We start from the raw sequence: 27883 nt of genomic DNA on the forward strand, positions 1-27883 counted from the left end.
CGATCTTGGTGCCAGCGCGCTTCGTCATCATCGTTAGTTGTTATCCACATCTTTACTATCTTGAAGCATGCGTAGAAGGTCGATCATATATTCTGATGTATAGAGGTCTTTGAAAAGTAAATTTCGCGTTTTTAAAATGCAGGAAATGATGGATCTTGTGTGCTTTGCCGCCTAACTTGCCGCCTAATGCGACGAAGCAAAAGGCATGGATCCCAGTTTCATCAATGAATGACTGATACCCGAGAAACAGGGCTCATTGGCTCGGGAGTTATGCATGTTGGTGACACAAGGCGGTCTCGGGGCCGGCCCTCGCTTAGATATCTCTGAACCGTACAGCCTCGCCCTTCTCCACACGCTCGGCCCATCTGCGCGCCTTTTTCTTCCATATCCCATCGCATTGCGAGACTGCTTCGTAAAAGTCGTTCTGCAACGGGCTTTCCTCGACCCATTCCGGACACAATTCTTTCAACCTGGCTTTGTACACCTTCCGTAGCTGCGTCTGCTCATATTCCAGCTTGTGAATCCAATACAGTTCGTTCTTGCCTTCGTTGTCCTGGTAGTCTGGGTCGTTGCGCCTATCCGCTTCTGCAGCAGCCTCCTCTGGTGTCTCGTCCGCATATATATCCCGCTGTGGCTCATCTTCCCGAGGTTCACCGTCCAGAAACTTGGGCACTTGAGTCAGCATCCAGAGTGGTAGTACCGAGACACATTCCCAGTCGAGCACAGCTGTGACCTCGCCTTGTTCGTTGACTAGGATGTTGTTGAGATTGAGATCATGGTGTTGGAGAGCTGACGACTCTGATGTGGTCAAGTCTTGGGGGAAAACCTTGGGAAGGAGAGTTAGGAGGGTTTGTGCTACTGGCAGGATGTCCTCGGCATCTTCGATGTCGTCTTCATCCTCAGACTTCTCTAGAACCAAATTCTGATGCCGTATGATGATGGCCAATATGGCGTTTAGCCAGTCAGAGCTCGAGCGAAATGCCCCCCTTGGGATGTCGTATTCAAGATGATCGCCCATGAAGAATTCAGGGGACATGAGGCGCCCAGGCGCGGCCGTGGATTGTGATGTCTTAGAGTTGACTTCGAGGTCTATTTCCGGCGAATCCAATGTTCCTATTCCTTCGAATATGGATTCTGGCTTCTCAAGACCTGATAACTTGAACTGGAACACTGCAAATCGCTCCGCGAGCGCGACCTTCTGCTCCATCGACATGGTGCGCCAACGCTTCCGCGCCGATGTGCCCTGCATGTACTCCATCAAGATCCATTCGAAGCCGATCTCATTGTCATTACTGTCGTCAAAACCGAAGACCTCGGGAACTGGGATGCTGGTGTTCTCGCGCACCCACCTCAAGGTAACAACCTCGGCGCGTGTTTTGTGACGAGGGTAGACGGGCAAGGTGACGCGCATGATGAAAGAGCGCCCGGCAGTGTGAACCAGGTAGACCTTGTTGAAAAGACCTGCTGCGTGAAAGGCGACGGTGCAAGGGTCCTCAGAGGGCGTTTTGAGCTGTTGGCGGCATACGCTCTCAATCGCGCTGATTGAAGGTTCCCGCGTCCATACTGGCATCAAATAGAATGTTGTCTGCTCCCACCCTAAACCGTCCTGCATCGGTCGCGGCATGCTGGAAGTAATCGAGCAGAGATGTCGGTTCTGGATCTTTGTCGTCTTGTTCCCTGGTAATCACGTCGTGTTTCTTTCACTTTGCGATATCCGTTCAGGTTGAAGCTCTGATAATTGATCTAGCCAATAAAAGATCCCCAGTACTCGAGGTAGAAGCCACTCGAATTCCGAGCTATGGTTGCATCGACGGTCCATGCGTTATTCTCGTCCCTGCGAACCAACGTATCGCCAACTGTAGCCCATCTTTGTATTTTGAGGCTAATCGGCCAGAATATCTCTAAGTCACTGCTTGTTGCCAACCCCTAGGCCATGGATGAATGGTAAGCATGATGTAGGGAGAACGAGGTTGAACTCGAAAAGAAGAAAAAGAGATTCAATGTCCGTTTCAAGTATCTGAGTTGTTAGGTATCCCATTTTTAACCAATGAGCGCTTGATGCCCGAGAATCAAAGCCCATTGGCTTGGAGGGTTACATCCATCCATGCATGCTTACGGCACCACCACCACCAACTTATATCAACACCATTCCCGCATCACTAGTCGAATCAACGAAGTATATAAAAAGAAGACAAAAAGAAATGAACATACAACAACCGGTGTTCGCTGATGGTCACCCACTCAACTACTAATCTGTCTCTCATTAGCTTGACTCTGGGAGAGCGGACGGGATCCCGTATTTTCTAATGGATGTGGTCGTATGTACCAGACCCTGGCCAACTCGGCCTCAAATGCCTGCTCGCAGAAAAACAACACAAGCTTCGAAAAAATTGCAAAAAAGAAAAACATACAACAGCCGGTGTTCGCTGATGGTCACCCACTCAACTACTAATCTGCCGGTTAGAGGCTTGTCTATGGGGGAGCAGACGGGACCCCGAATTCTCCTCTACCTATGGTCGTATGTGATAGAATATGGAGCTGAATCGAATTATAAGCCGTTGTTCACTGATGGTCACCTACTAACTCAGCTATCAATCTGATGCCTGCTAAGGCATTCATAGGGGCGAGCAAAGCTGCTGCAGCAATCAAGGTCAGCTAGTTCAATCAAGGTCTTCCCGTTCGATCAAGATCTTCCGATTGTTATTGCCTTAGGTAACTGGATCGCTGGATTTTAGTTCTAGAAATGTTGCCTTCTGGCTGCTGGGGGCTTGTATGCAGCGCTTTATTCTTGCGGCACTAGGCTTTCTTATATAATAGATTCGGGCAAAGTATTATATAATAGCCTGCGATTATTGTAAGTAAAAGAAATACATAGCTTTTCCAAAACTCACAAACGCTACAAAAAGCAATATCGCTATACCAACTTTGACCTTAGAAAAACACAATAACTGAGAGCCTTTAGTACTTACAAACAGTAACTAAAGGCTAATTGTAAACCTAAATATATTTTAACTTCCCTAGCCCTTGGAGAGTTATTAAATTATTTATAAAAGCAGAGCTAGAAGCAGCTCTTCACTCCGGTTGAGCCTTCGCAAAAACTGCCTCGCAGCTTGGCTTGACTACATGTAATCTATTATATGCCGATTTGGCTATCTATACATGATAGCAGCACCTGTATCCCAAGCTTTCAAAGTACTGGATTCCATCGTTTTCCTCACTTGCCGCTTGAGCTTGTGCGCTCCGTCCACTTTGCTCAGCCCAGAGAATTTTGGCCCTTCTTCCAGTGTGATTGGGCGTCCACGGGCGCCATCACTCTAAGAGGACGCGCGAAGTCTCACACTACTCTCACCAAAGAATACCAACGATGTCATCTTTCGACTTGGAGACGCAGATACGCGAGATTCCGATCTATCAACCCGGACCAATAATGATAAAAGACGGACTACAAGCTGTTCTCGATGTCATCGGGACATCTGAGATGGAATCTGAATATAGAGATTCTGTTCTTGTCGCCATCGACTTTGAGAATACGGCCAACTTTGACAAGTCGACAAATCTTCCTATAAATGATGTTCAAGTTGGACTAGCCATTCTAGATCCTATACATCTCAGTTCTTCAACTTCCTCAGAACGTCTAATATCGACCTATAACTTTGTTGCTGGGTCAGCAGGATACCGCCGAAAAAGCTAAATTGAAGTTCTTATTCGGAAAGCCCGTGGTCATCGATCATTGTCACATGCTAACCAGTATAATGCAATGCATTCCACTGGGTCGTAAAGTTCTTCTCGTAGGCCACGATATTCGACATGAGATACGAATCTTGAGGCAGTTGAAGTTTGTTTTTTCACGCTTTGATATCACTGGCTCCCTCGACACATCCAGAATAGCCCAGCACATTCTTTCCTACTTTTCTCTTTCCCTTGGGGAGCTTCTCACTGAACTTCAATGTCCGCATAATTGGCTGCATAATGGCGGTAATGACGCACATTTCACTTTACGGGCCTTGCTCTTACTAGCTGAGCGCAGTTGCCCTGGCCATGTTGGGATAAACAACAACTTGAGCCGCACAGTAGCAGCTGCAAGATTACCGATGCCTCAAATCTCGCCTGGTGAAGCTGAAATGATAGCTCAAGAACAATTGACTGCTGCTAGAGAAAGAGAAAAGAAGAGAACCAAGCGAATTAAGAATACGAGGAAGTATCAGTCGAAATCTTGGGGCCCTGAAATAATTGAACAGATCCGGGCTGAAAGAGCTGCCAAAAAACTCAATAACGAGAAATATGGATCTTAATCAATGTCTTTGCTAGCACAATTTATATAACACCCTAGGTGTAACAGCAATTGAAAAGGGTGCCAATTGAGCCAATAGATCAAAAAGATCCGTCAATGCTAGCAGCTTAGGCTAGCACTGCCCTTTACAACGGCTTATAGGGGTCCTTGTTGGAATTCCGTTACACTCCTTGATATACTATTGCACGTAAGACCCCCCGTGATCTGATGCAGCGAGCCTGTCCGTTTGCAACACCAATAGGATATTCATTTCGTTCGTGGAAGCCTCGAGGCTTTCCTCCCTTTCTAGATAGTTCATCATCGTCTCTCTCATCATCTTCTTCTCCGATATCATATACCAAGAGCAAGACAATCTTATGTGGGCGTATTAGAAGCATTCCATCAATCACATTGTCTACCTAGTAAGCGAACAAAACATTGACAAGTCTATTAGAAGTGAACCACGGCAGTGACCTTGAGAGGCATGTCGGAATGGCGTTTATACAGACCATAATACAGGCCATAAATAATATAAAAGATTAACGCCGGACGTGAAAAGAAGAAGAAGAAGAAGAAGAAGAAGAAGAAGAAGAAGAAGAAGAAGAAGAAGAAGAAGAAGAAGAAGAAGAAGAAGAAGAAGAAGAAGAAGAAGAAGAAGAAGAAGAAGAAGAAGAAGAAGAAGAAGAAGAAGAAGAAGAAGAAGAAGAAGAAGAAGAAGAAGAAGAAGAAGAAGAAGAAGAAGAAGAAGAAGAAGAAACAAAGTAAGATTTCCGGGAGATGGATGGATTCTAAATAATTCCAAGGCTAGGTATGGCTTTCCATTATCATGGCTTTCCATTATTATCCTCTTGTCACTTTCCGTCTATATCTACTAGGTAGGCAGTCGCGGTCACAGTCACAGAAGATAAGGCAGGTCAGCTAAGGTTTATTCCAGTAGTACTTGCCAATTTCATAAGGCAGGATGTAGACAATCCCAACGTAGCTCCTGCACAAAGGTACGTAAATACTATCTTGTATATAGTGAATTTTGGCGACGTCGCAGCCTTCTTTGACCCCCTTGATACATCGTCATAGGTAATGGGAGAAACGCCAAAAGTATCAAGCCAGCCATTCCCACAAGAGGAGATCTACTTTTGCGTCGGGCCGATTTCTCTGGATATATAAACCATACGTATAACCATATGTTGCAAAGCCTTATTTAATGGATAAGGCACTTGCACAATCATTAACCATGACTGTAATACCATCGACCAAGACTGCAACATCGTCACTTTTGACTGCAGAATCCTCAACCGTGGGCGCAGAACCATCAGCTACATATACGTCTGAAGACAAACCTCGCTGCACGCACTATATCCCCTGCCATTGTCCCTCGCTCCCCGAATATGCTTCTCCGCCGCTGGGAGATGAATCGTCTCCATTATGGCTGCAAAGACCTTTGCAAAGACCTTATCAAGACGAAGACTATAACAAGACCATAATTAAGCATACGCAAAGCTCGGGTTATCGACGGATAGCGGCCGCCTGGCATGATGCGTGGTTGGCTATCAACATGAAGATTAGTCGTCCGCTTCGTCCGCTAACACCGCCCACAGTACGATCATTTCGATGGCTGATATCAGCTGACCTTATTCCCCGGGGATATAAAGATGGGCAAGCGCCATGGCGTATGCTTATACGGTCCTATCTTATTCATTCAAGAAAAGATCAGTCGAAAGTCTGTATTTTTATGGAAGAATTTTCCAAGACATCTAGGCCAACTGCAAAACCGTACAAGGCTTGATAATGCACCTCCTGAGATTACATGCGGGAGACGAGCAGTTTTCTCCCAATATAGCCAGGATTATAATTGCTTAATTGGAGACTGGCGTGTTATAGTCTATATTTGGGCTACTAATAAAACCTGGATGGAAAGGACTGACCTTTTGGACTTAGTCTCTGATGACAGTGTGACTGGGTAAGTAACTAAAGCTAATGCCTTATATACTGCATTATTTTAAAACATGGATTACTTATATATTATTGTCTTTAGTATTCGCGCTTGGGAGTTTGTTAATGCAGTTGACAACGCTTTTACCAAGATTCCACACCTATTCTACCAATATCAAAGAAGGGACTCTATAGAGCGGGATGCCATATACGCTGGGCACCCATATCAACACTATAACTCTGTTCAGATAAAGCCTGGAGACCCTGTACCGGCCAGACTTGCGGGGTTAAGAAGGTTAATGCGCGGGCGGGCAAGACATTTGTATTATGCGCCATATGAGTACGAAACGTGTGATGACAGGGGTTATTGGGTTATTGATAATGAAACTGCCTGTAAGGGGGGGTAGAGCTTCAAAGGCACTTGAATTGCCATAAGATGCGGGCTTTGTCTAATAGATCTAACCTTAAAAAATTTCTACATATAATAGGTAGTTTGATTTCAACGCTGTATACATTTAATTGTCGTGTATTTTTAATTTTAGTAATTTTAGAAGCCCAAGGCGCCGGATATAAAAGACTTTGAACTGCGTTATAGAACTTGACGGGATCCTAAAGTCTCCCTTACCTATGGTCGTATGTGAGACTGTATGCTGCTGAGTTGAACTATATAGACATTGCGAAGAGAGCAACTGATGTGCGACAAAGAAATACCGCGCATATATTGGCTCGATCTTGCTAAATAACAGGCATTCATCACTTGGCTTTGAACTTCCATTGCCCTCGTCTGTTATTCGTTTATTGTGTTTCCGTGCTGGCTCCTATTTCTTTGACCTGCCTGGGCTTTAGCCCTGATGAGGGTAAGAAGGTAATAAGGCCTTGATATAGCCTCACTTCAAATGTGAAATAATTCCCTAGCGGGATTATAGCACGAAATGAAAGAGGCTGCAATTTTGAAACAGAAATTGGACGGCTCAATCTGGACTGATAAGTGTATCATCAGTAATTTTCGTTTATTTTTGAATATGCGGAAAGAAACAGGAAACCAAAGACCAAACCATAATATAGTCAAAGAAAACAAGATGCCGAAAACCAAGGGTCCAGCCCATAGTATAGCTAAAGCATAATCCGCAATATCCCCAACGCCTTGCTAAAAACCAAATGAGAAAAACATAAAGGAACAACACCCTCCCTATCTTGGTATGTTGATAGCCGGCGAGGCTTTACCCAGGCCTCAAAGGCACTGTTCCCAGGCGGGTAATCAAGACACGGACTGACCAACTACCTATGTTAAACAGACCATCCAAACACTGGTTTGTATCGTCCGAAGAACCATCGAATATTAACCAAGAAGCATAGACACAGACTTCTTGCACTCAATATGACCGTACGCATAGCGCATCACTACATAGGTAATAGTAGTGATGGCTGGGTATCAAAAAGGAACAAAGGGAAAAAAACAAAGTCATCTCTTGCGCAATTCCTCCTCTTAACCATCCATTCCTACATGGAAGTCATTCATTTCTTTGGTCGACCCGGCCGGCCCCGTCCACAGTCACCGATATGTTGTACAATCCTTGAGACTGCATCGGGTGTACTGCTGTCAACGCCATGCCCGCAATAGCAGAGAAAATGTGCAACAGTGTCGCAGGGTTTCTTGCGTTGAAGGTGATTGCGAAACTTATCCTTACGAAGTAGTTTCTTGCAGCGGCATCGAATAGCCGATAATTGATGGGGCTTTGCGGTTTCAAGATGCCGGCGAAAATCTTTCTTCAGTCCAAAGCTAACATGACAAGTCTTGCAGTAGAACCGCCTTCCTAGTCGGTGTTTCAGCTCAATATGATCGATAAGCTGGCCTAGGTTGAAAAAAGTATCGCGGCAGAAGTCGCAGGTGTAGAAGAACGGTGAGTCGGCTCGCGACGTAGGAGTTGAAATTGCGGGCGATGGGGAACTTGGACTTTCTGCGATTTGTGGACTTTGATCTTCAGAGGCTGTTGATGCATCTGTTTCGGACGAAGGCGCAGTTCCGTTTGTGAAATGAAATGAATAACCAGTAGGAGTCGATGGCTCTAGGAGTAAGTCAAGACCATCACTAAAAGCAGGGGTAATATCGCGATCGGCGGCGGCAGGCGATTGTTCGACAATGCCCCTCCACAGATCGGAGGCCCCAAAATGCTTGTTAGATCTGGTTGTGTCTATCAAGTCAAGGTACCATATAAGATTGTGTTCATCGGCGTCTACGCGCTCTATGTGGTGATCGTCATGGTGCCCCCGAATGTTCGGCGCGCCGGGAAGTCCGGCGCAAGAACAAGCAGGAAGAAAATGTCGTTACGATGATGATAATAATTTCCATGCGTCGCTGGTGGCGATTGATAAATGTGAGAGAATCTAGCAAGACTCGAGACCAGTCAAACGAAACGTCCATAGTAACAAGTACAACGGGTAAGTTGGGGTGCATTAGAGGAGGACTTACCACTGTAGCTCCCGCGATTGGTGAGCCCCAAGGCGCTCAAAATGCTAGTAATGAGTAGAAAAGAGAAACAAAAATTGAAAATTAAACGGTAGCTGTCTATAGTATATGTAGATATCAGTTGCGTCTCATCAGCTGAGGCGCTTCAAAGAGGGGCCGTTTTGCTGATTCGCTGCGTTGCAGCTCGGCACTGGGATGAGGGCCTTTTTTCTGATTGGTCAATCTCTACATGCCCATTCCTGTATATTGATCCTCATGCTTTTTATGTTCCCCTTGTCAGGCTGAATTAGGCAGCGATAGTTCTACATTAAAAGGCGCTTGCTGCATTTTCAGTTAGCTGCTTGGACGAGGGCCGTTAATCCTCGTGGCTAGTCAACGACTAAAATAGGTGTTGATGTCTCCTCTACGTACTCACCCTTTTTGGCACTTAAGCTAATTGGTAACGAGGAAATTAAGACGTAGTGGCATTTCCTGAGCATCAGATCCAAGGGCCAATTTTTTGACTGGCGAGGAAGAGTCAGTAAGTGCTTGCAATTGCAGAATATTGTACCTAGGTATTTGTTGCAGGCAATCTGACGTTTCCTCTGCCTTTCCAATGAAGAAAATGGCCCTCGTTCGATGACAACACGAAAAAAATGATATGGCGTCCAGAGTTGTTCCCATAAAGTTCAAGTTCTAACGTAGTACTAAAGAACTAAGAGCAATTATATAAAGCTGGTGCTGGCATAGATTTAATGGCGATAATATATTTCGTCCATAGTTATTAATATACAGAAACCCTCTAATACTCCTTCATATATTTTTATATCTTGCCTTACCATCTGCATGAGCAGATTTAACTCAAAATCTTTGAAGATGACTCAAAACTTAGGCACTGAGAAGATTGGTATGTTCAATTGTGCTTTTGCCTTATAGGTCTCCTAGACTTATGTACATCACAGCTTCGCAGCAACAATCGGCTCAAGTCTCAAATGGCTACCAACTTCAGAGATGGCTATCACAGCCAAAGAATGAAGATTCATGGGTACCAATAGAATGCATCATAGGTTTAAATGATTGCGTATACCCCAAGACTAGGAGAGTCAAGGGCAGTAAAGGAGACGCATCCAGCATCTGTGCTACGCAGGGTTCTACTCGAAAGTCTCGCAGGAAACCTTGAGATGGAGTGGTTACTGTATACCTTGTGAAAGATTGCTCCTAGCTCTCTTTTACATCATTGCAGCAAAATAATTGATATACTGGCTTGTCTATAGGGGAGCAGACGGGACCCCGGATTTTCCACTACCTACGGTTGTATGTGCTTGAGAATTGTCACAAAGTCGCTTACATATCATCGCTGGCGACGAACTGTCTGAGTGTCTGTTCTTTTGGCTTCATCGGCAGCCTCACTGGCATTAGAGGCGGCTTTTGGAAGGCGGAGATTGGGGATTCATTTTCATTGCATCTCTGCCAAAGGGGGGAGGGGTTAGGCCGTATGAGTCTAATTGCGAACCATTTTATTTAATACTTCTTGCGAACCTAGCATATCTGATTCGAGACTTCTAGAATGCTCTTCTAGCTTTGCCTATATTATGTTTTCTACACTCCTGCTTTTTACACTTACCAAATATGTGCTGTTGTAGGCAGCCCCCTTAAAATCGGGTGATCATAGCCTCGCGGTCCGGGCCGGTACCAACCCACTTGATCTACGCTTTGTCAGTTTACATCTTCATGGAATAGGTCGCCTTGGAATAAAAATACCTTGACTCCAACGAACTCCTCAATGTACTAGTCAAATATGTTAGTAGGATAAAAAATTCCAGGTGAGTATGCCAATACTAACCAGAATGTAGTCTTGGGCCTCCTTGGGAAGCTCCTCAAAGGTCTTCACGTTGGTGGTCGACTGGTTCCAGCCGGGCATCTCATGATAGATGACTTTGGCACGGTCGAGAACATCCAATGATGCGGGATATGAGTCGAGTTTCTGCAAAGATTTAGTGCGTGTCATTGCCATGCCTAAAAAGAGCTCAAAATCCCACCTCGCCGGTCTCAGGGTCCTCGTACGCAATGGCGATCTTGATTGTCGGGAAGGTGTCCAAGACATCAAGCTGAGAATTGAGTTAGTATATGCTCCTCTAATTAAAAACTAAGAAAGGCAGTATTTTACCTTGGTGAGGTTCAGCGCCGTGTAGTGGTTGACATCCTAGTGTACGTTAGATACCTGCAATAGGTTTCTTGCAAGGTGAATGGACGATATATACCGTGGTGTATTTCACGACGACGAGATCTACAAGACTCCGGTTAATAATTTGATCTAGGTATCATGATATGAAGATAGACAGAGCACATACCAAGCCTGTTTCAGTTAGTCAAAACTATCCATCACAAGTTCTTAAGACAGGTAAATGCTTACCAGCCACAGCGACGTCTTCGGCCAGTTGAAGTACCCTAAGAGCTGTCAGCAGCGTTCATGTCAACTAGAGGGAAGACGTTGAGGCTCACCCATTCTCGGCCTCGTTCCTGGAATTTTTCACCGATCCTGTCGTAACGGTTAGCTCTCTTCACATGCTAAGAATGAGAAATACCGTACTCTCCGAGATCCTCGGTCTTGAACGCGCCAGAGCCGACACGAGTGGTGTAGGCCTTGACCACACCAATGACCTCACCAATCTTCCTGATATCAAGAGCAAGTCCAGTTACCATGCCACCGATGCTATTCCAAGTAAGTACAAATCCATTTATTGTCAGAGTGGATGAGGGACATCTGCCGCCTCTTGAATGGTACGAACCCGGTAGAACTGCTGGTCACATATGGGTACTAGACAAAGTCAACAAATACCCGCCCAGAGTCGCATGCCTTCTCATAAAGAGCGACAGGAGTTGGGCCGCTCCAATGAACTTGACTTACAGATCCCCAATCAAGATCCAGCATAAGAGCTAACAAGGTCAGTACATCTGTATAAGAGTAATGGTATGAGGGGTTTCTGGCCTACCATTTGCTCCCTCGCAAAGGATCTTGGTGTTCTTCTCTTGTGCCTCCTTCATGAAAGCAATGGCGTCAACGGTGTATTTGCGAAGCTTGGGCCGATATGTCTTGAATCGGTTGATTTCTTCCTCAACATCGTACTTGAGCAGATCGCCATATCGCTTCTGGTAGCCCGATGCAAGTCTTCGGAGCTTCGACTCAAAAAGCTCCTCGTTGAAGACCTCTGCGAGTCTGATACCGCTTCGCTACATCTGGTTCAGTAAAGCTGCCCACTCAATCGTATCGTTCGGACTAGATCCTTACCGCCGCTTTCGTGCTGTAAGCAGGGCCAATTCCGCGGCCTGTCGTTCCAACCTTGCGGTCTGAGGGGTAGGAGTCAGCATATATAATTGACCCGTACTCATGATATAGCTAATTACCTCCAAGTTCGATTTCTTCCAAGCCATCAACGGCAACGTGGAGGTCCAGATCAATGTGAACTCTGTCGCTGATGAAGATTCGATCGTGGACGCTAGTATATGGTTAGCATGCTTGTTGGCAATTGAGAGAATGACTAGGCATATAATACTTTGAAAGTCCCTTTTTCTCGAGCTCTTCTAGTTCCTTGAAGAACGAAGGCTATTCGACGTATTAGCCAAGTCCTTGACTGTGCATGGAGTAATGTTGGGGGGTATGAACAATGTGAGCCACCACGGCAGAACCAATAAGGTTTCGACTTTAAGAAGCATAATTAGCAATATGTCCGCCGCAAATTGCCAAATCATGAACGCATACCAGTTGGGGTTGACTAGGCCGGAAGGCAGCAGGTGGAAGCTGGAATCTATATTGAGTATTTGCGCCGTAACGAAATGTCTGCCGGTTGCGCATACCTGTACGACACGCCATTGGCACTATTGAAGCTGTGGTCAGCAACTCAGGATCAAATAGAATATAATAAGAACATTTTCCTCTTACACAATGGAGTCTTTTTAAACAATTATTCATGATTAGTTATAATATTTAACCATGTAAAGGTAAACTCACGGCCAGCATTATGACCGCCCTAGATCTCGTCTCAGCATGTATTCTTGTTTCAGACGTCTTATATAGATCGGTCAAGAGAAAAGGCTCACCGCAGCTCGCGCGCAAAGTTGCGCCTCGGGAGCAAGGATGTCGGTCAATTTTCCTTTCTGTCGAGTCGCCATTGTTAGTCGCAATCGCATAGGAATAGTAGGAATTTGGAAATGGTCGTACGCCTTCGTCGCCTATAGAGTCGCAATCATGTTAGCACAGTTACAACCAATGGCAGTCGCATGGAGACATAGAAAAAAAGAGGTAACGAACCCCATTGGGCGCCCAGCTTTGGAGAAGTCAATGTCAGCTCGTATTCCGCATAGTATACCAGGTTTCAGCAGCTTACAATGATCGTAGCCATGGCTGGTTCGGATTCTGCTTGCAGATTTCGCTGGCTTGAAAGATTCGAGATTTCAATTGACGCAGTTGCTGAAGCGGCCATTTGAGTCACTGCAGCTTTCTTTTTAGTGGCGCCTTATCTTATCGCACCGCCGTGGCTGCAAAGCCCCGCCAATAAACTTGAATGATCGCCTCCGATCCCGCGAGTCCGGCCCCGCCATTTAATTGGATTTTCAATGACAGCACGTGTATGGCCTATTTTTATTAGAAGTGTTGATGTATGTAGGATGTCGTATTATCATTTGTAGCACACTCTTTGTGTCAATTGCTCCTCTATTAGTCCAGATTGTCCTCGAAACAAATCGCATCACCAGAGGGCATCCCTCTTTCTCCATCTTTGAAACGGAAGTACCATCCAGATCAACATCCCCAACGAATCAGAGTTTCCGCACCAACTGACCGCATCCGGCAACTTGCTGTACGCATGCTGATTGTTCCAAGTATTCTTGAAACAGCCCGCGTTATCCAGCTCAAGCAGGTCTCCGACTGTTAGCACTTCGCGCGACGTCCGGCCTGAAAGGTACAGCTTCAGCTCTCGCCTCCAAGATCTGTTGGTGCGGGCTTCCCACAAGTCGCGCTGACTTGGTAGAGGAGTGGCCCGGAAGTTTTTATAGGGAGGGTTGGCTTGGGCTGCGTGAGGCGGGATTAGACCTTCGAATAGTAGCTCGACAAGGCCAAGCAAGGCGACTATCCTGAATATCTCGTTAGGACTTGGAATTTGTTTTCAGCATGGGACGGGAGCGTATGTGTGATTACCGTCTCAAAGACTCCCTCAATACCCAATGTTGTCTGTCTGGTGTTTCTGTAGAGTCACATGAATCCCAGTCAATGCTCTCAGTGAGGCAAGTAAAGAGTTCCTAATTTATGCCAATGCAGCCGGTAAGTATTGTTGAACAGCAGGTTGATTGTCCAAAAAAAGACCAAATGGAGTCAACATACTATCATGATCAACAGCAGAGCATTGGCGCCATTTCGTTCCGCTGTTTCGGGATCCTGAGCTTGTAGGAGGATATATATGATGACCGCCTGTAGGGCAGCAAGTTGGCCGTATGAGTCCAAGCTTTTATACTAGAGAAAGGTCAATTTTGTGAGTAAAAGGCAAAATTGGTGTCAGTAAGCGTGAAGTAAGAGAATAATACCTCGTCATGCAATCTCTGTCCCTCAGAAGATATCGTCTGCCAGACGAAATCCGCGTTGGCATCTGTCCGCGAATAGAACATATCCACCAAGCTGGCGCAAATGGCAAGTCTTTTGGGCAAGCATTGGTGTTTCCCCATTTCACCACATTCTGGAGCAAGCCTCTCGTCCATGTAGCAAGGCGCATGGATAAATGGAGGAAGGCGGTCTCCTAGGACGAGCATCTTTGGATAACCGGTAATTTGTCCCAGGACCATATTGGTCAACATGCAGCCTTTTAGGATTGGGCGGCTTCGCAGGGATCCTTGATTGGAGGGAGTCCGTACAGCTAGGGTGGAAGTCGTGTGATCGCACGAGGTGGTGTTGCTCTCCGAACCAGACCCCCCTAAGAGAGGTGAAGGGTCCCAGCATGAGATTGGAGCGGAATTATCAGGGGGAACCACAGAGGAAGATGTCCACGTCCCGACGTCATTTTGCTCCGAGCAATTGGACTCAGGCATCATTTGCAGGCTTATTTCGTCCTCGAGAGTGTCGAGACCAAAATTGCCAATCCCAGATTCGAGATTTTTCGGGTCTAAATGACCGGGTTCAAAACTATCGGTGACCATCCAGTTGGAGCTTACATTCTCATCACTGAGACCTATAGCTGCATAAGGTAAGACTCCATCGAAAATAGCCGATGGGACTGCAAAACTCCTGTGCTGATGTTCGAGAGCTTCAAAGTCCACACCTTCCAGTCCAGGGACTTTGGAACGGCGCGAGCCCGAATACGGTGGTACGTGAATATTTCGAATATCACATGCCAGATTGCGCTCAGCACAGCGGGAACATGTCGGAGCTGCCCGGTTGCATCGTAATTTTGACTGCCTGCAGTGAGTGCAAGACTTTTGGCGAGGGAACGGCATGTCTAATTGTCCGCGGATATATGTATAATGAGGCACGTTAAACACAAGCTGAATCGACCCAAGATGCAACTAAAGAAAGTCCTCGGGGTTTGGGGTTGTTGAATCTTGAAGTTCCAGTTTATGGCAAACGATGGATTAGTAATGAGCTTGCATTCCTAATGGGATAGCTGGCCCGTGAACTCGGCATCCAAGATGCTGGCGGAGAACAGAGTCCGAATTCCTCGGAGTTCAAGTGGAGCAACCGCGGACTTTGTGGGTCATATTGCAACCCCCGTATGCAGTGTTGATGGGCATCCGAATAGTGATATCCATGTAAAGATATAGTTTGTGTATATATAGATATGTATATAAACTCGAGAAACATTCGAGAAATCTTTGAATCAAGTAATAAAAGATCACAATTCATAGTACAACTCTCAACTTCATACAAATTCCCACGCAGATCAAACTTGCAATGGCGCCTATCCGCATCTGCATCATCGGGCTCGCTGCCACCTCCAGCGCGGGTTACAAGACAGGCGAATGGGGAATCCAACACTTAAACTCTCTTAAACTCTCTCCTCACTATCAGATTGTCGGTATTTGCAATTCCTCACTCGCCTCCTCCCAAAAGTCCATCGAGTCGCACAAACTAGGCCCCGATGTCAAGGCCTACGGCTCTCTCGATGAGGTTGTTAGTGATCCTGGCATTGATATGGTCTCCATCGTTGTCGCCATTGGCAAGCATTACGAATTGTTAAAGCCTGTGCTTCAACAGAAGAAGAACGTTCTAGTGGAGTTTCCCATCGCGCCGACACTTGCAGAGGTTGAGGAGTTGACTACTCTGGCCAATAATGCTGGAGTCAAGACCATCAGTGGCTCACAGGGCCGTACTCATCCTGTATTCCGACGTATGAAGGACTTGGTCAAGTCCGGTGCCATCGGCGATGTGGTGTTTTCTACCCTCAACGGCCATAACTCCCTTGTTGCGGCGCCCATGTGGCCAGAGTCGCAGTCAATTCTTCTGAATATCGACTCTGGCATCAGCCGCTTGCATCTAGTTGTTGGGCACAGTGAGTTTTATCCAATTATCATACATGAATGGTAAGTGAAAAGAACCGATTGCTAATAATACCTAGTCATGGACACTCATTTGAGTATCCTTGGGGACTTTAAGGATATCCAGTCGACGTTCAAAATCCAAAACAAGAAGACGAAGCTTGTGGATCACGAAGGCAAAACCATCCAAGAGAGTTTTAACATCACAGCTCCAGACACAATTCTTCTCCAGGGAGTCTTGGAAAGTGGTGCCGTAACGTCAGTGACGATGCGGACGTCCAAAGAACCAGTCGACACCACCGGCTTCCGATGGATCATCAGCGGGACCAAGGGAGAGCTTGAGTTGACTAGCGATCCTGGCATCTTCCACTGGGGGCCTCCAGGCCTCAAACTGAAGTTGAGAGAATTTGGAGGAGAAGCAAAGGAGATTGACTTCAACCCCGGTGAACCGGAACATTTGAGTCAGGTGTCTTATATGGGACAAAACGTAGCGAGGCTATACGAGGCGTTTGCCAAGGGTGAAGAAGATGGATACGCCACCCTTGACGACGCATTGAAAGTTCACAAGGCCTTGGAAGAAGCTAAGCTTCGTGCAGTTTGGGCATAAATTGTATAGAGAATCTATATAAGCTCTTGTACTAAAACAAAAGACAGATAGCTTGATTGAGTTTGACAATATAGAGAATATCACCAGCCCGCACTTCAAGTTGAAGGCATTTTGCTTCAGAAGGCGCCGCCCTCATAAGGCTTATCATACCGCGCCTCCCGCTCCGGACCATTGAGCTCAAGGCAGTCAATGTACGCGACCCATCCGTTGGTCGTGAACTCGCCCAATTCAAACCCCTCCTGCGCCACATCGACGGTATACCCATTCACACTGAGATAGCACCCGGATCCGCTCTCCTCATTCCAGCCCTCAGCCTTGGGCCGCCAGATGGTCCTCTTGCCCATTCTGCTCCCGTCCTTGTCCTTGACGCCCATCTCGTCCAGGTCCACCTCGGCCGTCTCCCCCTTGCCCTCGAAGATGAAGCACTTCCCGCCGCACGTCTTGCAGAAGGGCCAGTGAAAGCCTCCGGAGTTACACCTGTAGTCTGCAAGCTCAGCCATGGGATCTAGAGGAGAGAGTAACATGAAGTCCTCGGGCGCCCAGGCCAGGCGCATGTGGAAGTGACCAGCCTTGTGGCAGGCCGTGCAGTTGCAGCGGTAGAACTCCTGGTGGGAGCGAGACGGATCGGCAGGAGGGGGTGTGTCCACTGAGGGCGGTTTGTGAGGGAGTGTGAGGAAGACGATGTACTTGATGGAACCACAGTGGCATGAGCCGTGGAAGGGGCGGCGTGTTGGTGTCGAGTCGCTCATCTTGCAGACGTGGTGAGGGATTGTTGGCTGATGTTGAGAGACGTGAGGGACTGCCAATTGGTATTGGTATTGGTAGTGAAGACAAGCTGTTATCGTGTAAAAAGAATGACTGACTACCGCTCCTAAACTGGATCATCGCAATCTCTTATACCGGTAATTCGGCGTTACATCTTTCTTCGCAAGACTTGAAAAGCCGACGTCTACAGGGTGAGCCACTGAACGCCGTTGCATGCATCCCCGCAGCATGAACCGTGAATGGGGGCACCGACTAACGTAGGCTCCCGTAAATTGATCGCCAGAGCTAATCCGTGCTATAGTCGTAGTATCATACAGTAAGGTGTTAAAAGTCTGAGTGTAAATGCCTTTTTTTTAATAACTCCGCGATAAGTTGTCTTCAGTTTTCTTTTCTCTTTTTAAAGTAGGTAACTTAAACTAAACTAAGACTTTTGTTTCGCCCGCGACCTCGCGGCCCTAGCACCTTTCCCATTGCCTGAAGTTGACAAACTTCGCCTGGATTTCCCTCTGGTAGTAGCTGAGTCTATTGATGCTGCCTTTTTCGGAACTCTAGATTCTATGATAACCCTTGAGCTGGCCTTTAGTAGTATGTATACTTGTTCATGTCGAATCTGTCGTAGGGAAACATGCCGGATGACCGCCTCTGGAGGCTCTAGAAGGAGCATCGCGTCGCCGTGATATCGTACCCCATCGCCGCCAATACTTTCGTAAATCACTCTCATTCTATATGGTGAAGGCTCATATGCAAAGAGATTGCCAAGCTTGAATGACGGAAGCATGTAAAGGAAACTCCCAGGTACCTCTCCAAGTAATGGTAGAAGTCTGATCTGGTTCTGTGGCGGGCTCATATTTGAAAGGTGCGGCAAGGTTCTTTCGTCCATTCCCATATTTGCAATGTTTCAAGCTTTGGCGTATGAGTAGCTGCCCTTGCTGCTGCTTGAAGCATAGGTATTTGTAACTCGTCTTGTATCTTGATCAATTCTCCAACCGCCGCATTTCTGGTCTCTTCATTAAAGTGCCTATGGGCGTAGCTTCTCTTTTTTGAAGTTTTTACTCAGTCTGGCGAGACCCCCAGTAGTCTGGCACTTTCTATTCTTACAAGTGCCTTGCAAGTAGCGTACGGAGATGGAAGGAACCTGTAGAATTAGAAGGAACGTGCAACAATCGAAGCAAGTCAAAGAAATAGAAGCAGCACCTCTGTCTCTGGTATTTAAGGTGAACATCGCCTATATCGCCTCTCTCTCTTTTCGTTTCTTTCATTCCCACAACAAATCGGCCATATGAATGGCAGTCATCTCATTCTTCTTTGGCTACTAGCCACCCAACCCATTCTCAGGAATCCTGGTTCGCTCAGGGGGATGCCATTTCCTGGAGACTCAGCAGTCGGTTCAATGGGACACCCTCGTGGTCCCTCGGGAGGCGATATCTCCCGACAACTTGATGGTCATCATTGTCTCCAGGTCAGCCCAATCGGTCGTAGTCAAGCTGATTAGTGCTTGTACTGCTACCCAGCTTGGGCTAGATGAAATCCAATGGTTGGGATGGCTTGATACTGGCTTTCATCGTCAAATGAAACCATGCCTTTTATCTGCCATAAAAGTTGTGCCCGACATCACGACCCCTGACCATACATTTTTTGAATCTTCCTCATGTGATGTTCCCCAGTGTCCCACTATGTGTCGCTTCGTTGTGCTCAGAGGTGAATCATCATTGCGCGTGTCCCCCTGGTCTCAATTGTTTGTCATGTCGCTCTACCCCCACCCATAGAGCCTGCCGCCAACTGCAACCCATCTTTAAAGCTCGAGTGCAATCGGTCACGATCCCTTCAAAACATTCCCTGTGAACAAAATTTCCCGTCACACATGGGTGAAGTACGAGTGAAGGAGATGAAAAGAAGGAAGGGGGGACCAATGCTGAGAGAGGAGAAGGAGGCGGTGGCTCTTTATGTATTAAATCCCTGGTGGAAGCGAGAAAAAGAAACTTAAAATGAAATAAGATTAGATACAGCCACGCATCAGACTTTGTGAGTTCTCTCGTAGTTTGCCATTTCATGTCGGCATCCGCATCCGCATCCTGTACCCTTTGTTCGAAAAGAAAGGGAAGCAGGTCATCTGCATACAATATCAAGGGTCTGTAAGCGGATTTGTCTACGGATAGGTACTGTACCAAGCGGGGGTCAGAAAAAGCGAGACCGCAAACTGAATACGTACATACATTCAGTAAATATAAGCACCTAACCTAGTCGTAGAACGCGTATTCAGCCAGCATTATATAAATATAATAGCAGTTACTAGAAAAATGTAAATGTCGTAGCAGTTATTAGAAAAACGTAGATAGTAGCAGCTACTAAAGAATAGGTGTATAGTGCCTTGCCATCACCGAAAACCCTCACAAAGGAAAGAAATGTTATAACTGCCGCGAAATGGATCACATTGCCAGAGTCTGCCCTAAACCACGAGTTCGACGAGCCAGCATGTTTTTTTTCTTCTCGCTGTCTTTTCACATTCTTGACTTTAACTAAAAATCTGTAGAGAAACAAAACTACCGACTCCTGAAGTAAGTTTATTTAAAATGTACATTTAACTACTACAATAGTGGTGGTCATGATGGGAAGGGTACTGCAGTGTAGTTTGCTGATAGCCTGTGGTAGTTTGCACTATGCAGTTGGCCTTTTTTTTTTTTTTTTTTTTTTTTTTTTTTTTTTTTTTTTTTTTTTCAAACAGGAATACTGTACATTCTTATTCCGTTGACTCTAATTGCCCGATGATCATGGCTTTGATGAAAACAGCAGACAACTTCGATGTGGCTGGTGCATGCAAAGCTGTGGCTTGCACGATCACGATAAACCATATGTTGATCACGAAGCGGGTAAAAGTGCATGTGGTATCCGAATCCACTTTTTGATTGTGATGCTTCATTCCCAATCTAATTGACCTGGAATATAGTCCTCCTAGGTCATATCAATTTGGGACGACTCGATCGTCTGGAGTTGTACCAATAGCGTATGACTTTGATCTGATTGGTCAGATCTCAAAGATTCATCGTTGGTGCCTACTTATGTACCTGTCCCCCGAAGGTCCATTGTCGCAACCATAAAGGCTGGGTGGTGACAACCGGCCACCTTGGATATAGCGAGATTGGTCTAACCCCGCTCTCCCTCTGCTTCCTTACGTCTCTCGTCTCTCGTCCCTTACTATAATCGCGCAGTTATGCAGTTATGCTTTGACATTCCCTTCTTTTTTCTCGTTTTTCGATCGTGATAGTCACGAGCTGCCGCGGACTCTACTTGGGGCTAAATTTCTGGCAACTGCTCTTGAATATGCCGAGCTTTAGAACTTCACACAGACACAAGCTGAGAAACTTTTTTCGGAGTCGATCCAACTCTCCGTCCAGCGTCTCACGGCCATCATCCCTGGTAAATTCAGAGCAGAATAGTAGCCAGGAATTTTCCGAAGAGGATGACGCGGACCTGTCACTTGATCATGTAGATACAAATCAATCGACCTCTTCCTCCGTCACTGCAGTGGTCCTTGAAAAGCCCGAGCCGTTGTCACCTCCAGCACCCGAACCAGGCAAGCCTTTTCTCGTGGACCGTTGGAAATATGCGATGCTTTTGTTGAACGATCAGGACAAGGAGCTACTTCGACTTCCTGGCGATGGCGTTGAACCCAGCTTCATCCTGGCCGATGTGCATAGATTAACGGCTGAAAAGCAAAAGGTAGTTCAAGACAAGGCTTGGAAAATTAATTTCGGAGGCCGCAGAATTGCCCTCAAAGATGTAATAGTGAAGATGGTGTCATGGCTCAAATCGTTTGAAGCCATCGGGGATATCCTTGTATCGATGGATCCAGGCCATGCGGCTTTACCATGGGCTGCAGTAAAACTCCTTTTACAGGTAAGCTCAGTTAACTAAAAGAATAATTAATACCTCTCAGAGGTTCCGCGCGTTGATAGGCTTCGCAGGTCGTCACTAGGGATCAATCCCAGATGGGCTTGGTGCTCATTGGTTTGGAGCAAGTGGCTTGTCTCATCACGCGATGCAAAGTCTATGAGCAGCTGTACCTGGATAACATAGAGCCCCAAAAAATGGTCCATGTTAACGTTATGAAATCACTAAGTCAAGTGATTGTGCAGTTGTACGCTAAACTTCTATCTTTCCTAGCACACTACATTCGATTGATGAACAAGAACGGCGTTGTGAAAGCTTTACACGCACTTTTGAATCCGGATGAGATCTCAGACATGCTATCAGAAATTGGCAGACTTGAAACGAGAACAATCAGGGATGCTGGGTTGTGCGGAAAGAACATGGCTCAACTCGCAATCCACCAAACCAACGAAAAGTTTCAAGAAGCTCGAGAACAGCTACATGAGCTCGTATCACGCATGGACACGGATACCCTACAGCTGTGGAAGAAGCTCAACGAAGATGAGAGAGTTAAAATTTTGCAGTGGATATCGGATATACCGTACGAGAGTGATCATTACACGGCAAAAAGTGGAAGAATAGAAGGAACCGGGGGTTGGCTCATTCAGCATGAGACGTATAAAGCCTGGCGTGATGCTAAAGAGTCCACAGTCCTATGGCTAAATGGGATTCGTGAGTATTTGACATATAAGCAACCCCTGCTGGTACTAAAAAAACAAACGGGTCTGACAAGGGACTCAAAGCCGGTGCTGGGAAAACAAAACTCTCGTCAAAAGTGGTCGATGATCTCTTACAGGTTGTGGAGGGTGGCGACGCCGGAGATATGGGATTTGCATACTTTTACTGCGACCGAAATCGAGCGGACCACCAAGACCCAGTGGCAATTCTTCGAAGTCTTATTCGACAACTTTGCGCACCATGCGACACTTCAAGTATTGATGCCTGCGCAGAGCATAAGTACATGGTAAGGAAGCGAAAAGGGTTTGCTAGAGACAGGTTGAGTGGCGAGGAGTGCCACGAGCTGCTGCTTCAGCTGGTTGGAGTTCAGAGTGGAACGTACTTGGTTATAGATGGTCTCGATGAATGCGATCGGGAGACGCGTCACGTCTTAATGAATATCCTCGATGATTTGATTGACAAATCAGGGCATCCTGTCAAAATATATATTGCCAGCAGAACGGATCAGGATCTCCGGAGCCGATATCAAGGAGGGACGCACCTAGAAGTGACAGCAAACGACAACCAAGCTGATATTGAAACATTTGTCATCGAAAAGATGAAGCAGAGCGATTTCTGCAACACCAAGATGACCTCTACAGTTCGTGAGCAGATTCTCACAACATTTCATGACAAGAGTCAGGGAATGTAAGTTCTACTCCCCTTCACTTCACATGATGGTAGTAGGTAAACTCGTTGGCTAACAGATCTCTAATGGCAAGGTTCCAATGGGCCGTTCTTCATATTTCCGAGCTGCTTGCGCTGAAGCGGAATAATGACATCCTCAAGTACCTGCATCAGCTACCTAGAGGACTAGAAGCAGCCTACGACAAAATCCTTCAAAATATATCGAATCAGAACGGTAGTCAAAAAGACGTAGCCTTTGCAGCATTCAAGATCGTCATGGTGTCTCGGAGACCATTGTCCCCATACGAGCTGGTGGCAGCTGTGGTGCAGGATCCAGAAATGGATTTCTGTATCGACGGTGACGTCGATATCGACTATCTCCTCGAGGTCTGTCATAACCTACTAGTGGTGACCGATGGCTCTCTCGAGAAGCCGGTGGATGCGGAGCATGAGCTTCTCCGAGCAGACTATACAGTTATGGGTGGCTACCAGTATCAGAAGGTCGATGATCCTAGGAACTCTTCGCGACCAGTCAAAACAACACGATCCGGCACAACATTGATCGGCCCCTCTTCCATATGCCGCTTCTCTCACTTATCTGTACAGGAATACCTCGAGAGCAAACATTGGAGCACACATGAATCAGAGGCCTTTATGGCTGGAATCTGTTTAAGAACGCTCCTCTCTTTTCGCATCTCGGACAATCCTACCGACTGGGATTTGCGTAGGAGAGGCATTGCCACTATGGATGAAATAGTTCTTGGCGACCGAACTATATTATCAGTGGCTGAGTTGGAGAAGTCAACAACGTTCCGAGTCATTTGGGAGCCGGAGGCTCATGATGAAGACGGTGTGACAGCTTTAGAACAAATACCAGATTCCCATGATGACCGCCATCACGAGATACGTGGTGTGAAGTCCCAGGCGCCGCCATTCCAATGCTTCGTAGAATTTTCGCATGATTGCGCCTACGACGATAACGAGTCCTACTCAGGCGTCATCTTCGACCCGTATATCGAAGGATACCGAAATACCGGAGTGGAGGGCTGGGCTTCCTATGCTTCTCATACATTTGATTCGCATTTGCGGTGCATGGTATCCGCAAAAGGGCCAGACCCGGCAACTGCTGGTCTACTGGTAGAGTTTTTGGGCAAACCGGGTGAATCAAGCAACTCGTATCGGGCATGGACGGTATTGAATCAGAATAATTATAACTTGACGAAACGACGCCCAAACACATCGCCGAAGGCCCGAAATCTGTTTTCTTCGCGGGCTCTGCTGCGTCCAATATCCGAACCGGCATTGGGCTGTGCCATAATAGGCCTGAAACAAATATTACAGGTCTGGCTTGAGGAGGGGAGCTTGAACAGTAACCTCAAGAACGATAGGGGAGACAGCCTCCTTGTCCTCGCAATAGAGAGCGAACATGCGCAAGTTTGCGATTTGTTACTCAGGCATGGAGCAGATGCGAACATAAGCGATTTTCGAGGGATGAGCCCTCTTAACATTGCCGTTGGGAAAAGAAATAAAGAAATCGTGACGGCACTGCTTAAATCAGGGGCGAGTCCCAATTTCCACTCTTCCCAACTAGAGGATTATCCCCTCATCAGGGCTGTCAAACTCGACGACATCGGAATTGCACGAGAGCTACTTCGGCACGGTGCCGACGTCTCACTTGGCTATCAGAAGATAACTAGTTCATCGCCCCTCATCAAGGCTGTGCTACGATCCAACATGGATCTAGTGGCACTCCTACTTGAGTACGTCCAAAATTTGCCTCGTTGGCAGTACCATGGCATCATTTGGTATGCTCTTGAAGAAGCCGTCAAAGTCGTACACAATTCTGCTGCTGCGGTACTGGGGCTCCTCATGCCACATGCTACCGAGCTGAAGGGCTTGTCGGTTCTTCATACAGCTGTAATGGAAGGGAATTGGACCGCAGCCAACGCGTTGATCAAGCTAAAGATGGATGTCAATACACTAAATGGCAATTTCAACACGCCTTTGCTGTGTATCATGCACAGTGATTGTGAAGAGAAGTCACGAAAAGTGAAACAGCTTATTGAATGGGGGGCCAATGTTAATGCCACAGACATCGATGGACGGACTGCGTTATACGTCTGTATCAATCGATCTATTGGCCGCGAGTCTGAAAGCGATCGCAAAGATGAGTTCGAAAATTCCCGCAGAGAGATCATTTCCTTACTCTTAAACCACGGTGCGAACCCTAACGCTGTAGACAAGAAAGGTACACCCCTGTTGGTGGCCGCCTGCTTAGATGCGTCGGTGCCAGTGAGTATTATCAGGATGCTCATAAACGCAGGGGCCGACGTAAACATGGCAGCAGGAGCTGAATGTCAATTTATGACACCTTTAGACGCCGCCGGAGCCCGCATCACCTCTAACGGCAAAGCCGGTGGTGGGATAGATGAGAATCAGGAAATTGGTAATCAACAAGGCATTGATGATAAAACCGCTTTACAGGAAATGCTCAATGAAGCGCGAGGCGAGAATAATGAGCAGAGCCGGTATACCGGCGACCTATAAGTGTACTGGATCCTGTATAAAGTATATAAGCACAGCAGGACTAGTTACTAGGTAGACTTCACATATAAAACACATTCTGTAGCTAATAGACGGAAATACTACTTAATATAACTGGCTGACCTGATTAATGAGGATGAACTTGATTGAACTGGCTGACCTTTCATCAATCTGGAAAATTTTGATCAATCTAGGCGGCCCTAATCAAACAAACTGATCCTGAATAAACCGACCGTAATTCCTCTATAACTGTAGTTATATTACATAAAATTTCCATCAGCTATTCTGTACAGTGCATGTTCTTTTAGGTCAGCTTTTGCTCTGTAAATGCTATCCAGGCATTGTGGTAACGCAACTTGTGCGGGATATGAGTGTATGAGAAGTACTGACAGTACCCAAGACAACCTCGATGTGGCTGGTGAATGGATAGCGGTGGCTTGCATAATCACGATAAGCCGCATTCGGATTAGCGACCAATTGACGCCACAATTTTGGGGACGCAAAGTTTCTGCCCCACAGAGCGAAGGAAAAAAAAAAAAAACTGGAAGCTCCAAAGTTCGCAGAACTAGAAAAAAACCATCACGACTGCAAGCGCGCCAGCCTCGTCTTCCGTAATTGAGATTGCTAGACGCTGCACTTTCCGTTTGTTTCAGAATCCTGGATATTCAGCTGCTTAATTTGGAAAGCAACTGCCCAAGATGGTTACGGAAGTCGTGAACAAGAAGAAGCAGGAGGAGGAGGTGGAATACACCATCAAGCCTCAAGCGGTGACTCCCGCCGTCGACACCAGCCAGTGGCCGCTGCTTCTCAAGAACTATGACAAGCGTGAGTGAAGAATCTATCCTGGTGGTCTTTTTACACTTGTAGGACGAATTTCGGCGCTCAATTGGGCGTGGCGATGCAGTCCAAGCAAAGTTGGAGCGCAAGATGGAAAAACGACACAAGCACCAAGAAGAGCCTTTCTGTTGACCTTTGTTCTTCTTTCTAGTCCTTGTGCGAACTGGCCACTTCACCCCGATTCCCAATGGATCTGCGCCCCTGAAACGTGATCTCAAATCATACATCAGCTCTGGTGTCATCAACCTGGACAAGCCTTCGAACCCTTCTAGTCACGAGGTTGTGTCCTGGGTTAAGCGAATTCTTCGGTTCGTGGCGACTTGCAGTTTCTTCGTCGATTGGGATTCCAGTCGCTCTCCTCACGCTGTATCGTAGAGCTAACAATGAAATCGGTGCAGAGTTGAGAAGACTGGTCACAGTGGTACCCTCGATCCCAAGGTCACGGGCTGCCTGATCGTCTGTATCGACCGAGCGACTCGACTGGTCAAGTCTCAACAAGGAGCCGGAAAGGAGTATGTTGCCATCATCCGCCTTCACGACAAGCTGCCTGGTGGCGAGGCTCAATTCGCTCGTGCCCTCGAGACCCTTACTGGCGCCCTGTTCCAGCGCCCTCCTCTGATTTCTGCCGTCAAGCGTCAGCTCCGTATCCGAACCATCCACGAGAGCAAGCTGATTGAGTTTGACAATGACCGCCACTTGGGTGTCTTCTGGGTGAGCTGCGAGGCTGGTACCTACATTCGAACTCTGTGTGTGCACTTGGGTCTTCTGCTGGGTGTTGGCGCCCACATGCAGGAGCTTCGTCGTGTGCGATCCGGTGCTATGGACGAGACCAAGCACCTCGTCACCCTGCACGATGTGCTGGATGCCCAGTGGACCATGGACAACACCCGGGATGAGTCCTACCTGCGCAGAGTGATTGCGCCCCTCGAGACCCTCCTCACAGGCTACAAGCGTCTTGTTGTCAAGGATAGCGCCGTCAACGCCGTGTGCTACGGTGCCAAGCTTATGCTTCCTGGTCTCCTGCGTTATGGTATGTACATGATTGAGAGAGCTTTAAATGCTTTGTTATACCTTATAGGGCGTTTCGCTGACTGAAAATTTCTCTCACAGAGTCTGGCATTGAGCACCACGAAGAGGTTGTCTTGATGACCACCAAGGGTGAGGCTATCGCCATTGGTATCGCTCAGATGTCTACGGTCGAAATGTCTACATGCGACCACGGAGTTGTGGCCAAGGTCAAGCGCTGCATCATGGAGCGTGATCTTTACCCCCGAAGATGGGGTCTCGGACCTGTCGCTCAGGAGAAGAAGAAGCTCAAGGCGGACGGCAAGCTCGACAAGTTTGGCCGACCCAACGATGCCACCCCCTCCAAGTGGACCTCTGAGTACAAGGACTTCAGCGTTTCCGACACCTCTGCCGCTGCTGCCGCGGCTGCTCCCGCCACCACATCGATCCCTGTCCTGCCTTCCAAGAGCGAGCAGGCTGATAGCAAGATGGACGATGCAGAGGCTCCCGCTGAGGAGGACAAGAAGAAGCGAAAGAAGCACGAGGGAGAGACTGCTGAGGAGAAGGCAGAGCGGAAACGACGGAAGGCAGAGAAGAAGGCTGCCAAGGCAGCAAAGAAGGGAGGCAAGGGAGACGACGAGGACAGCGATTAAAAGAGGAAGAAAAGAATGTGTGGAATCAAGACTGAGGA

General features: G+C 47.0%; 7 protein-coding genes across 7 annotated transcripts; 4 read left to right on the top strand and 3 right to left on the bottom strand.

The window, feature by feature from the left end:
- Positions 1-313: 313 nt before the first annotated feature.
- On the bottom strand, positions 314-1624 carry T069G_09546 (phosphotransferase enzyme family domain-containing protein; the record flags this gene model as incomplete). The annotated part of the gene is made up of 1 exon (XM_056176756.1): positions 314-1624. One exon carries the CDS (start codon positions 1622-1624, stop codon positions 314-316), a length of 1311 nt encoding a protein of 436 aa, XP_056025234.1.
- Positions 1625-3364: 1740 nt separating this feature from the next.
- Positions 3365-5066, top strand: T069G_09547 (uncharacterized protein; the record flags this gene model as incomplete). Its single annotated transcript, XM_056176757.1, has 2 exons — positions 3365-3577; positions 4809-5066. 2 exons carry the CDS (start codon positions 3365-3367, stop codon positions 5064-5066), a joined length of 471 nt encoding a protein of 156 aa, XP_056025235.1.
- Positions 5067-10297: 5231 nt separating this feature from the next.
- T069G_09548 (adenylosuccinate synthetase domain-containing protein) lies at positions 10298-14477 on the bottom strand (the record flags this gene model as incomplete). The annotated part of the gene is made up of 28 exons (XM_056176758.1): positions 10298-10351; positions 10407-10433; positions 10489-10629; positions 10685-10753; positions 10813-10848; positions 10907-10932; positions 10997-11001; positions 11059-11093; positions 11148-11184; positions 11236-11358; positions 11435-11463; positions 11554-11582; positions 11639-11876; positions 11935-11993; positions 12051-12142; positions 12200-12249; positions 12310-12346; positions 12406-12444; positions 12501-12521; positions 12586-12595; positions 12655-12673; positions 12744-12875; positions 12955-12970; positions 13031-13113; positions 13484-13775; positions 13840-13940; positions 14023-14151; positions 14310-14477. The coding sequence occupies 28 exons, from the start codon at positions 14475-14477 to the stop codon at positions 10298-10300; spliced, it is 2097 nt and encodes a 698-aa protein (XP_056025236.1).
- Positions 14478-15579: 1102 nt separating this feature from the next.
- On the top strand, positions 15580-16770 carry T069G_09549 (oxidoreductase family, NAD-binding rossmann fold domain-containing protein; the record flags this gene model as incomplete). The annotated part of the gene is made up of 2 exons (XM_056176759.1): positions 15580-16177; positions 16244-16770. The coding sequence occupies 2 exons, from the start codon at positions 15580-15582 to the stop codon at positions 16768-16770; spliced, it is 1125 nt and encodes a 374-aa protein (XP_056025237.1).
- Positions 16771-16886: 116 nt separating this feature from the next.
- Positions 16887-17519, bottom strand: T069G_09550 (uncharacterized protein; the record flags this gene model as incomplete). Its single annotated transcript, XM_056176760.1, has 1 exon — positions 16887-17519. The coding sequence occupies one exon, from the start codon at positions 17517-17519 to the stop codon at positions 16887-16889; it is 633 nt and encodes a 210-aa protein (XP_056025238.1).
- A 3622-nt stretch (positions 17520-21141) lies between these two features.
- T069G_09551 (ankyrin repeat domain-containing protein) lies at positions 21142-25353 on the top strand (the record flags this gene model as incomplete). Its single annotated transcript, XM_056176761.1, has 6 exons — positions 21142-21429; positions 21489-22134; positions 22206-22827; positions 22902-24953; positions 24996-25054; positions 25184-25353. The coding sequence occupies 6 exons, from the start codon at positions 21142-21144 to the stop codon at positions 25351-25353; spliced, it is 3837 nt and encodes a 1278-aa protein (XP_056025239.1).
- A 695-nt stretch (positions 25354-26048) lies between these two features.
- T069G_09552 (uncharacterized protein) lies at positions 26049-27845 on the top strand (the record flags this gene model as incomplete). Its single annotated transcript, XM_056176762.1, has 4 exons — positions 26049-26175; positions 26339-26495; positions 26586-27217; positions 27298-27845. 4 exons carry the CDS (start codon positions 26049-26051, stop codon positions 27843-27845), a joined length of 1464 nt encoding a protein of 487 aa, XP_056025240.1.
- Between the last annotated feature and the right edge of the window lie 38 nt (positions 27846-27883).

Source organism: Trichoderma breve, chromosome 6 (assembly GCF_028502605.1).
Source record: "Trichoderma breve strain T069 chromosome 6, whole genome shotgun sequence".
Lineage (NCBI taxonomy): Eukaryota > Fungi > Ascomycota > Sordariomycetes > Hypocreales > Hypocreaceae > Trichoderma > Trichoderma breve.